General features: G+C 37.0%; 1 protein-coding gene across 1 annotated transcript in view; it reads right to left on the bottom strand.

Moving 5' to 3' along the window:
• The window catches only part of ahr.L (aryl hydrocarbon receptor L homeolog), a 91,059-nt gene that overhangs the window by 20,062 nt on the left and 53,727 nt on the right, over positions 1-17,270 (bottom strand). Inside the window, 3 exon segments of the mRNA NM_001171912.2 lie at positions 598-721; positions 6,339-6,428; positions 13,704-13,792. Coding sequence (NP_001165383.1) covers positions 598-721; positions 6,339-6,428; positions 13,704-13,792 — 303 coding nt within the window.

Below are 17,270 nucleotides of genomic sequence, written 5' to 3'. Positions count from 1 at the left end.
TCCTATTGATTTCAGTGGAAATTGTTGACAGATGGGAAAAGGGGGTTCTAATGTCCCTGCGTTTTTCCAGGGGGCGCTTGTGGTTGCCTGATTTGCCACAACTCAAATGATATTCAGTAAAAATAATACCTCTATAACAACCTTATCTACAGTTTATGTATCATAAAAATATATTAATATAGTGTAAGTGAAACCGCGAAATGTAGTGCAACCCATGACAGATGAAGCCTTTACTTGAGTATGGAGAATATACAGTGGAATATTCCCAAATTTTAAGTTTCCCCTCATTGTACATTGTTGTTTTGTGGCCCTACCTATATATTATGCATAATAAATTTCCCTGATTTTACATTTTCCTGGATTTTATACCATTTTTTTCTGATCCCCTGAAAAACGTAAAACTGTAAATGTTTCATACTTTGGGAACAGACAGGTTAGGTTATAGTGTTCCATTTAGAACGTTGCTCTAAACTTGCTAACAGCTGTATATTTAAGTTGAATAAAGTGAATTTGTGAACGTTAAATAATGAAAAACACCCAATTTATTATTGTGGTCTTCACAATAAAAGTGAAACTCATCAAAAGAAGAGTACTTGCCTGGGGATCTCTGTAAAGAGCTTGAGGGATGGGCTGGGTCAAAAGCCCAGTGAAGCTGACGTTGGAACTCAATGCGATCCTCGGTATGTATTAACTCATAAACACTTTGGTGAATTACATCAGACTAATATTGCACAGGGAAAATAAGAAAAAAGATATTAGTATAGAGTAATGATAATATCATCATAAAATGAAATGGCGGTTGCTAAGTATAATAACTGTTCTTTTCTTTAAGATCCAAACAGTCAAGCCCTGATTTTAAAAATGTCACAGCCACATCTGCCTGCCAGTGTTTTTGACCCCAAAATGCAAAAAAAAAACAAAAAAAAAAACCACAAATATAAAAAATAAATAAATAAATAAAGCAGATGTCACTGGTACGAAAAGTGTTCTATAGTAGCACAATAGTGTGGATATTAATTCTTAAACAAATCATCATTTGATGCTGTTTTTCAACCAGGGAAAAATTATTATGCATGTATATTTTTAGAATACACAAAAGCCATGAATATCTTGTAAATTATATCCTTATAAACGGTCGAGTTCTGATGTCATCAGTTATAAACGGTGAGTTCTGATGTAATTTCTGTCACATGACTCAATGAAACTTGTGTATTATAATAAATAAAGTACCCCATTTGCAAAATATGAGGATATTAGAAGTTACCTCAGAGCTCCATGACCTTTATAAAAACACTCAGCCTTCGTCCTCGTGTTTTTATATGGTCATGAAACTCCTCGGTAACTTATAATATCCTTATATTTTACAAAAGGGGTACTTTATTCACTATATAATACACAAAAGCCATGCATATCTTTATAAATGGTGAATACTGATGTAATCAGTTATAAATGGTGAGTAGTGATATAATTTCTGTCACATGACTCACTGAAACTTGTGTATAATAATAAATAAGGTACCCCTTGTTGCAAAATATGAGGATCTTAGAAGTTACCTTGGAGTTCCATGACCTGTATATGGCCATGAAACTCCTCGGTATCATATAATATCCTTATAATTTACAAGAGGGGGTCAATATATTTACCACATGCATGGATGTACAATACAATAACAGAATAGTCACAGGTCAATATAATAAAAAAATATATAAATTCAAAAGTCACATTCAAGATTAAATTTGAAGCATTAAAGGGAATTTAAAGGTGAATGTTCGTGTCTCTGGTGTTTGAGTCTGACAGCTCAGTAATTCAGGCGCAGACTCTAAACTGTTAAATTTAGTTGATCCATTTCTCAGCAGCATTTCTAGAGTATTAGCAAGTATTGTATCAATTCTAACAGCTGCCTGTACAGCTTGCATTCTAGTAATATAAACAATGTTACTATCATATGGTGCTTTGCATGAGTATTGCCCTGCATTGTCATTGTCCACATTTTGCTGTGTTACAATGTAGAATTAAACCGGATTTAGCTTGGATTTTATGTAATTTACCTCATAAAATGGCATAAATACATAAATCTGCCATTAATAACCCATAGTGTACAACCCCCCCCCCCAAAATAAACTGAAATGTGTCCAGAATATAAATACTTTTGCAAAGTACTGCCTTATATTAAGTATGCATGCATGTATTCTAAACGGCCCATTGTTTTAGCACAACTATGCAGGCTAATGCCTTGATGCAGAGAATAATTGTCACGTTAGAACAGCAAACAAGACCGCTGGGAGGTTTTATAGATTGAGGAAATAATAATTCATAGAAACATTTCAAGTAAAGTGTTTTGGTCGGAAACCTTTACTAATGTGACTCGCATATATGTTGATTTATTACAGTAGTCACAGTGTCTTTTATAAGTACCCCTGCAATGTCACCAGTATTGTCTAGTCATTCAACATTTGAGTGATAAATGAAGACCTAGATGTTGTATTTAAAAAAATAAAAGACAAAAAAAGGGTTAGCCTTAAAGGAACAGTAGCACCAAAAAATGAAGTTTTAAAGTAATGAAATATCATGTACTGTTGCTCTGCACTGGTAAAACTGATCTGTTCAGAAACACTACTATATAAGCTGCTGCTGTGTAGCAATGGCAGAAATGGAGAAAAGGCTATATTGCACAGGTTAAATAGTGGATAACAGATAACACCATTATGTTCTACAGAGCTTATCTGCTGTGTAACCTGAGCCTTTTCTCCTTTGAATGGCTGCCCCCATTGCTACACAGCAGCTTATTTATTTAAACAATAGTAGTGTTCCTGAAGCAAACAACAGTTTTGTCAGTGCAGTGCAACACTGCTTTATATTTGTATTACTTTAAAAAACTTTGAAAGTTTGAACATATTTCTAAGTTTTTTTTTTCCAGTTATTACAGTTTTGCTAATGAAGGTGAATTGTCCTTTAAGCTGAGTCTAACTTTTCCCAAGAGACCTGTTATCTTATATCGTTACAATTACTTAACTCGAAATTGTAACAAAAGTATTTTCTGCTGTGGCTGTTCTGGGCTCCCTCGCCAAAAGCCAGTAAGTTAGAAACTTTGTTTTTTGTTTTTCTGGCTGTTCAGTGCAGAGAAAAACTGAACTTTCCAGTACAAATGAGGGACGGCGGGTTGAGCTGTCAAAAGAGAAAAAATGGAGTTGGGAGGTATGCTTTAAAAAAAAAAAAAATTGCAGCTGAGAGCAGCAGAGCCAACACTCCCTTTCCTCTGGCCCTTTTTCAGGCTAAAAGAATCGAATCCACTTCCTGTTGGCTCAAAAATGACAAGCAAGATGGAGCTGGGTCAGGGAGAGGATCTGCTTCACTCAGCCTGCAAAAAAAACATTAATTTTATCCAAATACCGTATGGAAAGCCATGCAACTGACTGCATTTGTAACTTCTAGCACTAATCTAATTTCAGGCTTTTACTTTTTAGTTGTAGTTTTCAGGTTTTTCTTTCAACAAACGTTCACGCTAGACCGTGCTTGGACAACCATTTGAACTATTTTTGTTATCATGTAGAAAATAAAATAGTTTGCAAGTCTACCTGCAGTTTTTCTTAAGTTTTTTTTTTTCCCGGCTTTTGACATTGTAGAAAAGAATAGATGGGAAAAAATATTTTACTTGGCATCTGAAAGCACAGTTTGTGCCAGCTGATACTAAGGAAATACCAAAGCAATCAAAGTCAAAGGACTTAATTAGATATTAACACGCAACTTTTTATAGTTTGGACAAAATACCTGAAAAATGATATGGAGTGTTAACCCTTTCAGTGACGTGGGTTATCTGCTCTGCTAATTTAATCACTAAACAGTCATTTTACACTGCTCTTTGACATCACTGTTAGTGGCATACTGGGCTACAGTATAAGATTCAATGAATGTGACATTCTTATGCATGGTGCTTGAGAAAATACACAATTATTCATCTTATAATTCTTTATATAGCCCAGATATAATCCTTGGAATACTCTTAAAGGGGACCTAAACCTCTCCAACAACTTATTGTGCGTGCTTCTGAACATGTTTGTAATTTACATGTATATGTTTTTATTTTAGCAGTTTTTAGCTGCCAGTATTATAAATTAGTGAATAACTGTGTAACATGGGCACCCCCTGCTGTTCTGTCAGGGTTGTTGGCAGCACAGGACAGCAACAGATTAAATGACTCATCACATTTAGTGCTAAAACTTAGCAGAGAAGCGCCAGAAGCCTCTTCCTGCATAAGTAAGCTTAAAGGGATACTGTCATGGGAAAAAAATGTTTTTTTTTTTCAGTTCATAGTGCTGCTCCAGCAGAATTCTGCACTTAAATCCCTTTCTCAAAAGAGCACACAGATTATTTATATTCAATTTTGAAATCTGACATGGTGCTAAACATATTGTCAGTTTCCCAGCTGCCCCAGTCATGTGACTTGTGCTCTGATAAACTCCAGTCACTCTTTACTGCTGTACTTCAATTTGAAGTGATATCACTCCCCTTCCTCCCCCCCCGCCAAGCAGCCTAACAACAGAACAATGGGAAAGTAACCAGATAGTAGCCCGTAATACAAGATAACAGCTGCCTGGTAGATCTAAGAACAGCACTCAATAGTAAAATCCAGGTCCCACTGAGACACATTCAGTTACATTAAGTAGAAGAAACAACAGCCTGCCAGAAAGCAGTTCCATCCTTAAGTGCTGGCTCTTTCAGAAAGCACATGATCAGGCAAAATGACCTGAGAAGGCTGCCTACACACTAGTGATGTGTAGTAAAATCCGACCCGCACCCGACCCTAACCTGCCCTCCATCAGCCCGCCCAACTTCCGGTTTTATTTTATAGAACCGTGCCTGCCCTGCTCATGACGTCACAAAAGGGGCGAGGAGAGCAGGCGCGCATCTATAAAAAAAAAACAAAACAACATGCCGGAAGTTGGTACCCGGCAGTGCCTGCTATCTGCATGTGGGGGTGTGAGGTCGGGCCAAACCTGAGGGTCCTGCCAGTATCGGGCTGGCCCGCACATCACTACTACACACCAATATTACAACTAAAAAAAAAAAATAAATAAACTTGTTGGTTCAGGAATGACATTTTATATTGTACAGTGAATTATTTGCAGCGTAAACAGTGTAATTTAGAAATAAAATCTACACCATAAAAATCATGACAGAATCCCTTTAACCTTCTGTAACATGGCTAGCCAACCACACAAAAACAAAGGGGGGGGGAGGGGGGCCTGGTGGGGGGGGGGGGGGGTGATCATGTTACACTTGCAATTACTCAGGAAACTGATCATGAAAAAAATACAATTCATGCTAATTCCAAGATGAGAAATTTACATTAATTTCTATGTGTGTGTATTGTGGGGTGGAGTAATACTTAAAACTGGTAGCCTCAGTTCTGAGCTACGGTGTTGCGCAATAAACAAAAAAGCACCATGCATGGATTTAGAGATAAGGGCAAAACGTTATACTATGAGTTAAACCTGCAGCAAGGGTACTCAAAAAAAAGACCAGTACATCTCAAGCAGTAGATCAGAGCAGCAAAGTAGCTTCAGAAACGTTCGTCCTCCACTGTGAAGAGGAGATTTATAATGTGCAACAAATCTATTGTCATAAAACACTTAAAAGAGAACTAAAATCTAAAAATGAACATGGTTTGAAATTCCATATTTTAAATATCAAATTTATAAACCAGCCTAAAGTTTCAGCATCAGTCGTAATGATCCAGGCCTTCAAAATTGTCACAGGAGTTTGCCATCTTGTATTTTGTTAGTAGTGTCTATGACACGGACATGCTCAGTGGGCTCGGAGAAGCTGTTGAGAAGCTAAACTTAGGGGTTGTCGCAAATCATCAAGTAGAAAATGAGTTTTGTTTGTCATAGAAGACGTTATTAAATTCTGATGGTAATTGGTTTCTGTGCTGCTATGTAGTAATTATTTGTATTAATTACTAGTCAGCCTTATAGTGTGACATTTCAATTCTATGTGTACTGTATATTGTGAGTCAGTCCCTAAGCTCAGTAAGTGACAGCAGCACAGAGCATCTGCAGTGAATCAGCAGAAAAGAAGATGGGGAGCTACTGGGGCATCTTTGGAGACACAGATCTTTACTGCTAAAGGGCTGTGGTTGCCTTGGGCTGGTATAAAGCCCAAAACATAATGTACAACATTTCTACCTACTTCTTTAGTTCGTCTTTGATGCAGTAGGCCTACCCTGATATAGAGCAAAGTGGGCAAAATTATTCCCTTGGTTTATCATTTGTCGTGCTGTACCACATGTAAAATAAAACAGAAAAAAAACAAGCATTCTAAAAACAATATGTACATACTTGCTGGAAACCCAGGTAGTCCTGAATAGTGGAAGATGCAAAAAAGACCAATCCATCAGAGGCAATTACCAAGACAAATCCATTAAGAGCCTGCAAGAGAAAATTAGGAATATTTAATTGATTTGATGTGAGGCTAATCCAACATTCACGCATTGCATTCAGCTGTTAAACACAATACAATGTTAAATATTTCCGCATTACCACCATCTGCATTAAAAGCCCTACACACAAGTGTGGTACCTACTAGATACCTGGCCCATGGATCCATAGGATTACAGAATACACACGAACCATGAATAAACTGTAAAATAAACTGCTATAATCTACAAGTGAACATTTTCCCCATTGACAGGACTGTAAATAATATCCTTATAAATGGCGCGTTCTGACGCCAGAACGCGCTGTTTATATGCAGGTGACGCACTACTAAATGTACGTAAAAAAAAAATACCTAATACACTCACAAAACAAATAAAATAAGATGTCGGCAAAGCTTTCAAAATAAACTCTCATACACTTACTGATTACGCACACCCGATCCGCTGCATTCGGAAAAGTTAAAATTCAAAAGAACCGGCACCGCTCTAAGTCCCGAAGTTCTAACGGCTCTGCTACAATTTCCCCAACAAAGTGCGCATGCGTTTAATTACTGGCGCGCATGCGTATTTACACAAATGCATCATGGGAAATGTAGTTTTTTTTTCAATAAAACTACACACATTACTAAAAGCGGGAAAATTTAAAGCTGTCACAGCTTCCTGTCATACCAACACTACACTAGCTGACAGGAGCTGTGTTTAAGCACAATAAAGCAAAAAACGACAGTGTTTTCAAACAACAAAAAACAGATTATTTAATGAACTTAAAGTAAGTAACCCTCCTCCCAAAATTCCATATTATATATATATATATATATATATATATATATATATATATATATAAATAAATAAATATATATACTAAATCAAATTACTTCGCTGAAGTAAAAAACACACACACATTATATAACAGTATTTATTTTAAAGAATGTAAAAATTTTACCAAAACTTCTCACTTCCGTACTCTCTTAATATCACATATCTCCCTCCCTCTGGGTTTATCGAATTTTATAAAATATATTGTGTAGTCCCCAATAGTAATAAACAAATATGTCTCATTTTACCTCACCTAAACATTTGCAAAATGGAAAATTCTGACATTTAGGGGCAGATTTATCAAAGGTCGGGGTGAATTTTCAAAGTCAAAAAAATCTAATTTCGACCCATTTTTGTGTACTTCAACTAGGGAATAGTCCAAATTCGATTTGAATTTGAAAATGTGAATATCGAAATTTATCATGTACTGTCTCTTTAAAAATTTGACTTCGACCATTCACCATCTAAAACCTGCCAAATTGCTGTTTTAGCCTATTGGAGACCTCCTAGAACCTATTTGGAGCCAATTGGTGGACTTTGAAAAATCTAACTTTTTTTGGGGAAAAACTTTGATTTGAATTCGATCTAATGCACTGTTATTTCGATTAGTACGATTCTAATTTAACCGAATACGGACCTATTCGATCAAAAACGTAATTTCGGTTGGTCTTTTTGAATTTCGAAGTTTTTTAAATTCGAAATTCGACCCTTGATATTCCAATTCTCTAGAAGGTTCTGATTTACATGCCATCTCCCATTGACTGCAGTTAAACCAAAATAATGCACAATTTTAAAAATGCTTTCCTTTATCTCTGTAATGATAAAACAGTACCTTGTACTTGATCCCATCTAAGATAGAATTAATTTTTACTTGTGGTAAAAAAAAAAAAAAAAAATCCTATTGGGTTTATATGTTTGAATTGATTTTTAGTTGAAGTATAGAAATCCTTTGCATTATGGAAAAAACAGGTCTCCTACTTGTATTTGAATTATATTTTTGTTGTAATTAAGTTGTGCAAATTACAAAACGTAACAAAACCAAATGCCAAAAACCCGATGAATTCGTGTTTTTTTTTACTATGAAATCCAAATTTTTAGTGTTGTTAGCGTCCAAATCTGGCACTGTAAATGATAATTATACTTCAAATATGATGGAAACAAAAAGGAATCCTACTCACATCCTGTCACTACAAGACAAGCCAGTGTGTTCTATAACACCAACTGCTTTTTAAAGAGGTTGTTCACCTTTAAATTAAGTTTTGGTATGATGTAGAGCAGGGGTCCCCAACCTTTTTTTTACACGTGAGCCACATTCAAATATAAAAAGAGTTGGGGAGCAAGAAAAACATGAAAAAGTCCCTTGGAATGCCAAATAAGGGCTGTGATTGGCTATTTGGCAGCCCCTATGTGGACTGGCAGCCTACAGGGGGCTCTACTTGGCACTATACTTCGTTTTTATTCAATAAAACTTGCTTTCAAGCTTGGAATTCAAAAATAAGCACCTGCTTTTGAGGTCCACTATTTTGGATTTGGCCGAATCCTTTGTGAAAGATTCGCCCGAATACCGAACCAAATCCTAATTTGCATATGCAAATTAGGGGTGGAAAGGGGAATAACTTTTTTTTTTTACTTCCTTGTTTTGTGACAAAAAGTTATGCAATTTCCCTCCCCGCCCCTAATTTGCATATGTAAATTAGGAGTAGGATTTGGTTCAGCTGGGCAGAAGAATTCTGAATACTGCTGAAAAAGGCCGAATCCTGTGCATTCCTAGTTTTGAATAAGAGACTAGAATAAGAATAGTAGAGGGGCTTAGTAGACAGAGGAGTAAGAAAAAGTAGCAATAACAATAAATTCGTATTTGGCAGTGACCCCAATTTGAAAGCTGGAAAGAGAAGAAGAAGGCAAATAATGCAAAAACTATAAAAAAAAATATAATAATGAATAATATCAATCAATGAAAAGTTGCTTAGAATTGGCCATTCTAGAACATTCTAAAAGTTAACTTATAAAGGTAAACGATACCTTTAACTTTTCAGAGTACCCTCTTAAATTTCTATTAGACAAAGGGGAAAAGGCATTATGACTTTTTATACATGCCCTAGGTAAAGAAAAAAAATACCAATTAAAACGGAAACCACTTTAGGAAAAATAGACCATAGCGATAATAACATAGCTCCTTTTATAAAATATAATATAATAAGTCATTCAGTTTACCTAAATGATATGGGTAATGTGCATAAAACAGCACTTTTGATGAAGTCTAAAAAAGTGCCTTTTATCTGAACTTAGAATCTACACGACCTTTGACTTGCTGGCAACAAACAAAGGAGTATAACTTGGCAACACCTAATATAGTAATATCAAGTACCTCCTTTGTAGTACTGCCACCCTTTGCCGTTAGAACTGAAATCTTTTTGCACTGCTGAACTGTTTGTAGTTGGACACTGAACCATTTCTCAAAAAGAAATGCCTATTTTTTGAGACGGTTTGTTAGTATTTCAACAGAGTAAACCTTTTATTTGCCCAGTATGACTCAACATGTCACAGCATGAAAATATAAAAAATTGAAACATAACATTAGGATGTTCCATATTATAGAGAGCAGCCCTAATTACTGCTTGATCCTGAAGCATTTAATTTAATGTTTTTCCTAATACTGCTGTCTTGAGAAGTACTAACCATCTCCAATAGGCAATTTAATCAAATTATTAAATTTGAAAATAAAAAAATTATTTATTTTTTTCCTCTTTTTTAATAATAATAATAATAAAAAAAAACAGTACCATGTACTTGATCCTAACTAAAATATAAAAATATTGTTTTACGATATAAGATCCAAATTATAGAAAGATGCCTTATCAGGAAAACAAGGTCCCAAGCATTCTGGATAACAGGTCCCATACATATACTAATATTAGGGGGGTGGCAAAATCAACCCAAAAAGGCAAATGGATAATAGAAAATGTTACAGCCTGCAGTGTGGCATTGAAAATAGTGATGTGCTGGTCGACCAGATAGTGGCGGGACTCACCCAATACCCACTCTGCCCGCCCGCGACCTTCCAAATCCCGGCTTCCAACTTCCAGATTGAGTTTTTATAGACGTCATCGGCGGGGCAGCGTGGGTCTATAAAAGGGACCCAGAAGTCAGGTTCGGGCGGGAAAAGCCCGACCCGCACATCACTAATATAACCACTTCTTATTCATGAACAAGCTAAATCCAGAGGTTAACAGGGCAGTAAAGTGCAATCTGATAGCTGCAAACATGCACCACATGTGAAATGTGAAAAGGTGAGTTATTGGCCTAAAGGGGTTCTTCACTTTGAAATTGATGATGCATGTATGATTTGAAATTGGTTATTTTTTATTTGTGGTTGTGAGTTATTTTTTTTTATTCAGCAGCTCTCCAGTTTGCAATTGCAGCAATCTGGTTGCTAGGGTTTGAATTAGCCTAGCAACCATGTATTGATCTGATTACGAGAAAGAAGAGAGGCCTGAATAGAAAGATGAGAAATAAAAGTACTGTAGAAATAATAATACATTTGTAGCCTTACAGAGGATTTGTTCTTTATTGGATGGGGTAAGTGACCCCCATTTGAAAGCTGGAAAGAGTCAGAAGAAAAAGACAATTCAACTCAAAAACTATAAAATAAAAATGATAAAGACCAATTGCAAAGTTGCTAGGAACTGGGTATTCTAAAAGTTACCTCAAAGGTAATCCAACTCTTTAAAAGGTAAAATCTACATAAAATAAATATTTTGGGCCCTAAATGACCCATGGCATCTGGGACAGCAGAGGATCTCATAGCAGGCTGAGGAAAACGCAAGCAGACTCCTGAATGAGGCATTTCAGTGCAAGAGTTGATGGACAGCAACAGTCAAATAGGAGGGTGGGATTAACGCATGTTTAGTTATTGTAAAGAATAAAAAATGTGTTTCTAAAAACAAAAGAAGAGTTTTGAATGTGTTCAGCAAACAACTCTGTGAAACATATACAAAGATATTGAGACATTTGTAAATTATGACACAGGGGTGTCAGAACACAAACGAATATGACAAGTTTAAAAGAGTAACAGAAATGGAAACTGTGAAGAAAGCCAAAGGAACCTGTATAACAAGTTGAGAAACAAAGCAAGTTAGAAATTTAAAATTGTTGTGTTTTTTTTTTTTAAGAAAAAGGCATCAGTTTCACACGAGTTTGTTAATTTCCTTTCTTCAACCACTAAAAAATGACCAAAAAAAAAAAGTCATGGCTACACATTAGCAGAAACCATGTCTATTCATGTTCTTCAAAAAGTATTCACCATGTCAGAACAACATTCCACATTACAATGCCATTAAACCCCCAATTGTCGACTATAAACACATTAACCCATACCATTTGTTGATTTTTGAGTGTGAAATTTAAACAGGATCCAATACCTGTATACATTATTTTTCATATACAGGTATGGGATTCCCTTATCGTTAACCCCATTACCCAGAAAGCTCTAAATTACGGGAAGGCAATTGTTCATAGACTCCATTTAAATGAAATAATTAAAATTTCCCTTTTCTCAGTAATAATAAAACAGTACATTGTACTTAACCCAAACTGAGATGTAATTAATCCTTAATGAAGGCAAACAATCCTATTGGTTTTATTTAATATTTAAAGGATTATTTGGTAGGCAAAGTATGGTGATTCAAATTACAGAAATATTCCTTATCCAGAAACTCCTGGTCCCAACCATTCTGAACAACAGGTGCCATACTTGTACCAAGATATATTAGAATGCACTATTATATCACTTTAAAAGGTAATCAGAAGTCAAAATAATGACTTGGAAACCATATCATCTGCACATATTCTATGGCAATAATGATTTTCAAGGGGCATAACCATCACTATAATGCTATATACTAAAGTTTCATTGAGACACTTGTTTCAATAGTTTATTTCAAGGAAACCACCATTACCCGAACACTTGGTGGGTTATTTATCAAAGGTCGAGTTTTAGAGGTTTGTGAGGATTTTTTTATGCACCTCGAAATACCTCACAACTTGAAAGTTTTCTGATTTAAGAAAAAAACTCTAATAAATCGAGTTTTCATAAAAAAAAAAACTAAAATCACTTGAGTTTTTGTGTATGTATGTATGTATGTATGTATGTATGTATGTATGTATGTATGTATGTATGTATGTATGTAAAACCTGAAAAATTCGAGTTTTGACTGAAAAATACCCTCTTACCCCTTTTTGGGGTAAAAAAACAATTTGACCTTTAATAAATAACCCCTTAAAAGTTTTTTTTGAATGTCCTTAAAAGGATAGAAGCATTAACACATGAAATGTGATACACAGTTCAGTGCAAACTGTCGGGCTGCACTTGCAGTTCAGTGCAAACTGTCGGGCTGCACTTGCAGTTCAGTGCAAACTGTCGGGCTGCACTTGCAGTTCAGTGCAAACTGTCGGGCTGCACTTGCAGTTCAGTGCAAACTGTCGGGCTGCACTTGCAGTTCAGTGCAAACTGTCGGGCTGCACTTGCAGTTCAGTGCAAACTGTCGGGCTGCACTTGCAGTTCAGTGCAAACTGTCGGGCTGCACTTGCAGTTCAGTGCAAACTGTCGGGCTGCACTTGCAGTTCAGTGCAAACTGTCGGGCTGCACTTGCAGTTCAGTGCAAACTGTCGGGCTGCACTTGCAGTTCAGTGCAAACTGTCGGGCTGCACTTGCAGTTCAGTGCAAACTGTCGGGCTGCACTTGCAGTTCAGTGCAAACTGTCGGGCTGCACTTGCAGTTCAGTGCAAACTGTCGGGCTGCACTTGCAGTTCAGTGCAAACTGTCGGGCTGCACTTGCAGTTCAGTGCAAACTGTCGGGCTGCACTTGCAGTTCAGTGCAAACTGTCGGGCTGCACTTGCAGTTCAGTGCAAACTGTCGGGCTGCACTTGCAGTTCAGTGCAAACTGTCGGGCTGCACTTGCAGTTCAGTGCAAACTGTCGGGCTGCACTTGCAGTTCAGTGCAAACTGTCGGGCTGCACTTGCAGTTCAGTGCAAACTGTCGGGCTGCACTTGCAGTTCAGTGCAAACTGTCGGGCTGCACTTGCAGTTCAGTGCAAACTGTCGGGCTGCACTTGCAGTTCAGTGCAAACTGTCGGGCTGCACTTGCAGTTCAGTGCAAACTGTCGGGCTGCACTTGCAGTTCAGTGCAAACTGTCGGGCTGCACTTGCAGTTCAGTACAAACTGCCGGGCTGCACTTGCAGTTCAGTACAAACTGCCGGGCTGCACTTGCAGTTCAGTACAAACTGTCGGGCTGCACTTGCTTGTTTATCCTCCGTTCATGGTGAATATTTCTTATCGACAAACATTCCTTGAACATTATGAGCCCACTGTAGATATAATTCAGTCATTTTTTTTTTAATTTTCTCATCAGATATACTGTATATTAAACTCCAGAAAACTGGAAACTAACCTGCAACAAGAGTTCACCTTCCAGTGAGCGCAAATCTGATTGCTTCTGTGCTCTGCTGTTACCATCTTTCTTGTTCTGCTGCAGTGCCACTGTAAAAAGAAAAGCAGGAAAATGAGTAATATCCTGTCTACAGTCTGTGTATAGTCTTTGCTGGAAAAAAACCACCAATCCGCCACCATCCTCCCCACATACTAGCAGCACTGACAAGTACAGATTCCACCTGTCAGTGCTCACACAGGGCGAATTTCAGCCAGAAAACTGATAGTTTCGCATAGCATTGTTTACTTCATCATATTCCTCTGTTTTTAATTAAAACCAAAGAATTTTACAATTTTAAAAAAATGAATTTAGTTTCCCCTACCAATTAGCAGCTTACTGGCTCTCACAATCTGTTCCTTTCATTTCTTTTTGTAGACTGGGGTTCAGCAACCTTTTTTTTTTTTTTTAGCAGTGAGTGACATTCACATTTACAAATAGTTGAGGAGCAACACAAGCATTAACAAAAAAAAAAAAACCAATGCCAAATAAAAGATATGACAGGTTATGTGGACTGGCAGCCTACAAGCACCTTGACTCCAAATTCCTGCTCGGAGGCCCCTGATATTTTTATCATCAAAGGGGTCGGTGAACAAGTTACTGGTTGGAGATCACTGTGTGACAGACTGTGGCTTTCGGACCAAGGAGTTCTATTGGGCTGCTATGTATGGTTAGATTATCTGTGGAGTATGAGTGTAATTTTAGCTCTTTATAATTTGTGGTTGGTAGAGCTTCTACCCACCAAAAAGAATTTCCACAAATTGTGGCACATAAAGACCTTTTAAAATGACTGCACCTAGAGAGGAAAGAGTATCACAATGAAAGTTTTTGCCAACCCATTTTGTTACTAAACATTTTCCGTTCTGATAAGATCTTAATAGTATCTCATACGCTTGCTTACTTGAAAAGTGCAATGTTACTTAGTCTTTAAAAACGCAATGCTAGCTTATTTTTTTGTAAAATACATGGGCTGATTTTACGATTACAACAGGGAGTTCTAATTTTGTGTTATTTATATAACCACCTGACAAGAAAAATTATATTTTCAAAAATGAATTTTCTTTTAAGATTTGTAATAACAAAACCTTTTCATGCAACAAAATACAATCAAGGATTAGACGACAACCATGTTCAGTGCATTTTAAGGGAAAATGCTTTGTTAGAAAAGACCACACACTGTGCCTTGCATATCAGATAGACTATGCAATATAATTAAGTACAGGAACAAACACATCTTTTCAGAAAGCAGGAAAAAAGTTCCTATCGGTTTTCTAGAGGCACTCTGTTTTTATGGAAAAACATATTTTACAGAGCAAATAAAATTTCCTAGAGAAAGGGGGGAAAACAGTGCAAACAGCCAGGATTCAAGCGATCCAAAGCAGAACTGTTTAGTTTTGGCCACTTATAACCCCAGATTAATGCACTCAGTATTATGTCCATCACAGTACAGTGGGTGTTTTTGTTTTTTTATTTTAAAGGCCTTTCTGGCAAAAAGTTTAAAACAACTGACTAAAGAAGTAATGAATACTAAAATTTGACCTTTGATAAATTTCCCCCTATGTGAGCTTTTTTTTTAGACCTCGAATGAACCGACAATTCAAATGGTTTCAATTTAAGAAAATGTATTTGAATGTAAAAAAACTCGAATCAGTGAAGTCGGGGTTAACAAACCGAAAACTCATATTGATTTGAGTTTCGGCGGAAAAAACTTGAATCGCTCAAACGGATGGCGTTTTTCAAGCGAAACCAACAAAAAAAAAATCTCAAACATCATGAAGGCTATTAACATCTTCAGATGGTTCAAGGGACCTCTGCTATTGATTTCTACATGACCTTGACAAGCTTTAGATGGTGTATTTTCAGATTCAAGTTATTTCCAGTGTCGGAATATAATAAATAAATAATTTTTAAATAATTTTTTTAACCTTTAAAACCTCGAAATTTCTTGTGGAAAACACAACTCGACTGGCCTGGTTCAAAAAGTTGCAACATAAACATATAAAAAAAAAGATTACAAAAAAAGAGAACTTACAAAAGCAAGAGAAGCTTCAATTCATCATATCAGAGACTGACAAAATCAGATTTCAGAAAGACAATGGCTAACATTTTTGAAGGTGTCTGCCATTTATCTTATGTCAACTCACAGTGATCTTCTCAAAATGTTTGCAATTTACACAAAACCTGGTATATTAATAAGCTATGGGGTAAACTATGTAGGTGATTTTGTAGGATGGTGCTGGATCGACAGATCACATCCTTTATCTGATTCGACTTAACATTAGAGCTACGGGGGATCAGATTTTGTAGGATCGTGTTGCGTGGCAAGATCAGATAAAACCTGACCCACAACATTGAGCAAAATCTCCCTTGCTGTTTAGCCTAAAGCTGGCCATAGATGCAAAGATCCGATCGTACGAATCATCGTACGATCGGACTTTCCCAGCTCCCGACCTGCCATTAACCATTCAGATCAAAGTCTTACCAGTCAGATTAGTTAAAGAACAGATCTGCCCCTGACAGCAATCGTACGATATCTATGTCCAACCAAAGCTAGTGACAGTCTCCCACTGAAAATCGTACGATCGGCAATACACGCAGAGATATTATCGGCAGCCGACAGAAATTTTCTAACCTGTCCGATTAACCAAACGACTGATCTCCGCCGGACGAAAAATGAAGGGACTCTCCACACACGATCCGAAAATCATACGAATCCTCGATTCGTACGATCAGATCTTTGCGTCTATGGCCAGCTTAAGGGTCAGGGCACACAGGCAGATTCAGGGAGACTAGTCGACTGGCGACAAAATCGCCTCTTCTTCGGGGCGACTTCTCCAAACTGCCACCCGCCGGCTAAAATGTAAATCGCCGGTGGGATGGCGATTCATTTTCCGAAGTCGCCTGAAGTTGCCTTACGAGCAGGCAGGTTGCCCTGCTGGAGGCCAGGGGATTGATGTGGTCCTCCAAAGGATTTTTATGACCCCTAGTCTGTTCATGGGCTCCATAGACTTTATTGTATGAACTTATTTTCATATACTCCAGCCTTTAAACACGGTGTATGAGAAATAATTGTCCCTCGACATGTAATAAATTGCAGAGCACTGAAATTGATACAATGTGTAAATGCACAAAATGCCTACCATAACAGCATAAAGTCCACATCTGACAGTAGAGCTGCTGTGCACTCTCATGGACCGAACAGGCATCAGTCAGACATCACAACGACAAGGGCACTAAAGCATACCACACAATATTTTAAGTAAAAAGAGGGGCAAAAAAAAAATTTCTGCACACAGCGCAACAAATATTATAATATATTTTTGACCACACCCCCCTAACTACCATGTTTATTTTACAAAATTTGGCAGGTTATGAAAGTTTGAAAATATTTCTCCTTTTCTAAATTGTTTTTTAGTGTCTGAAAATTGTTACAAAGTATCTTATTTTCAGCTGATCTGTGCTCTCTGCTAAAAGCCAATTAAGTTGGAAACTTTGTTTCTTTTTCTGGCTGTTCAGTGCAGAGAAAAAAGG

The sequence above is a fragment of the Xenopus laevis genome, chromosome 6L (assembly GCF_017654675.1).
Source record: "Xenopus laevis strain J_2021 chromosome 6L, Xenopus_laevis_v10.1, whole genome shotgun sequence".
NCBI classification, from domain to species: Eukaryota; Metazoa; Chordata; class Amphibia; order Anura; family Pipidae; genus Xenopus; species Xenopus laevis.
This window is presented reverse-complemented; position numbering and strand designations above follow the sequence as displayed.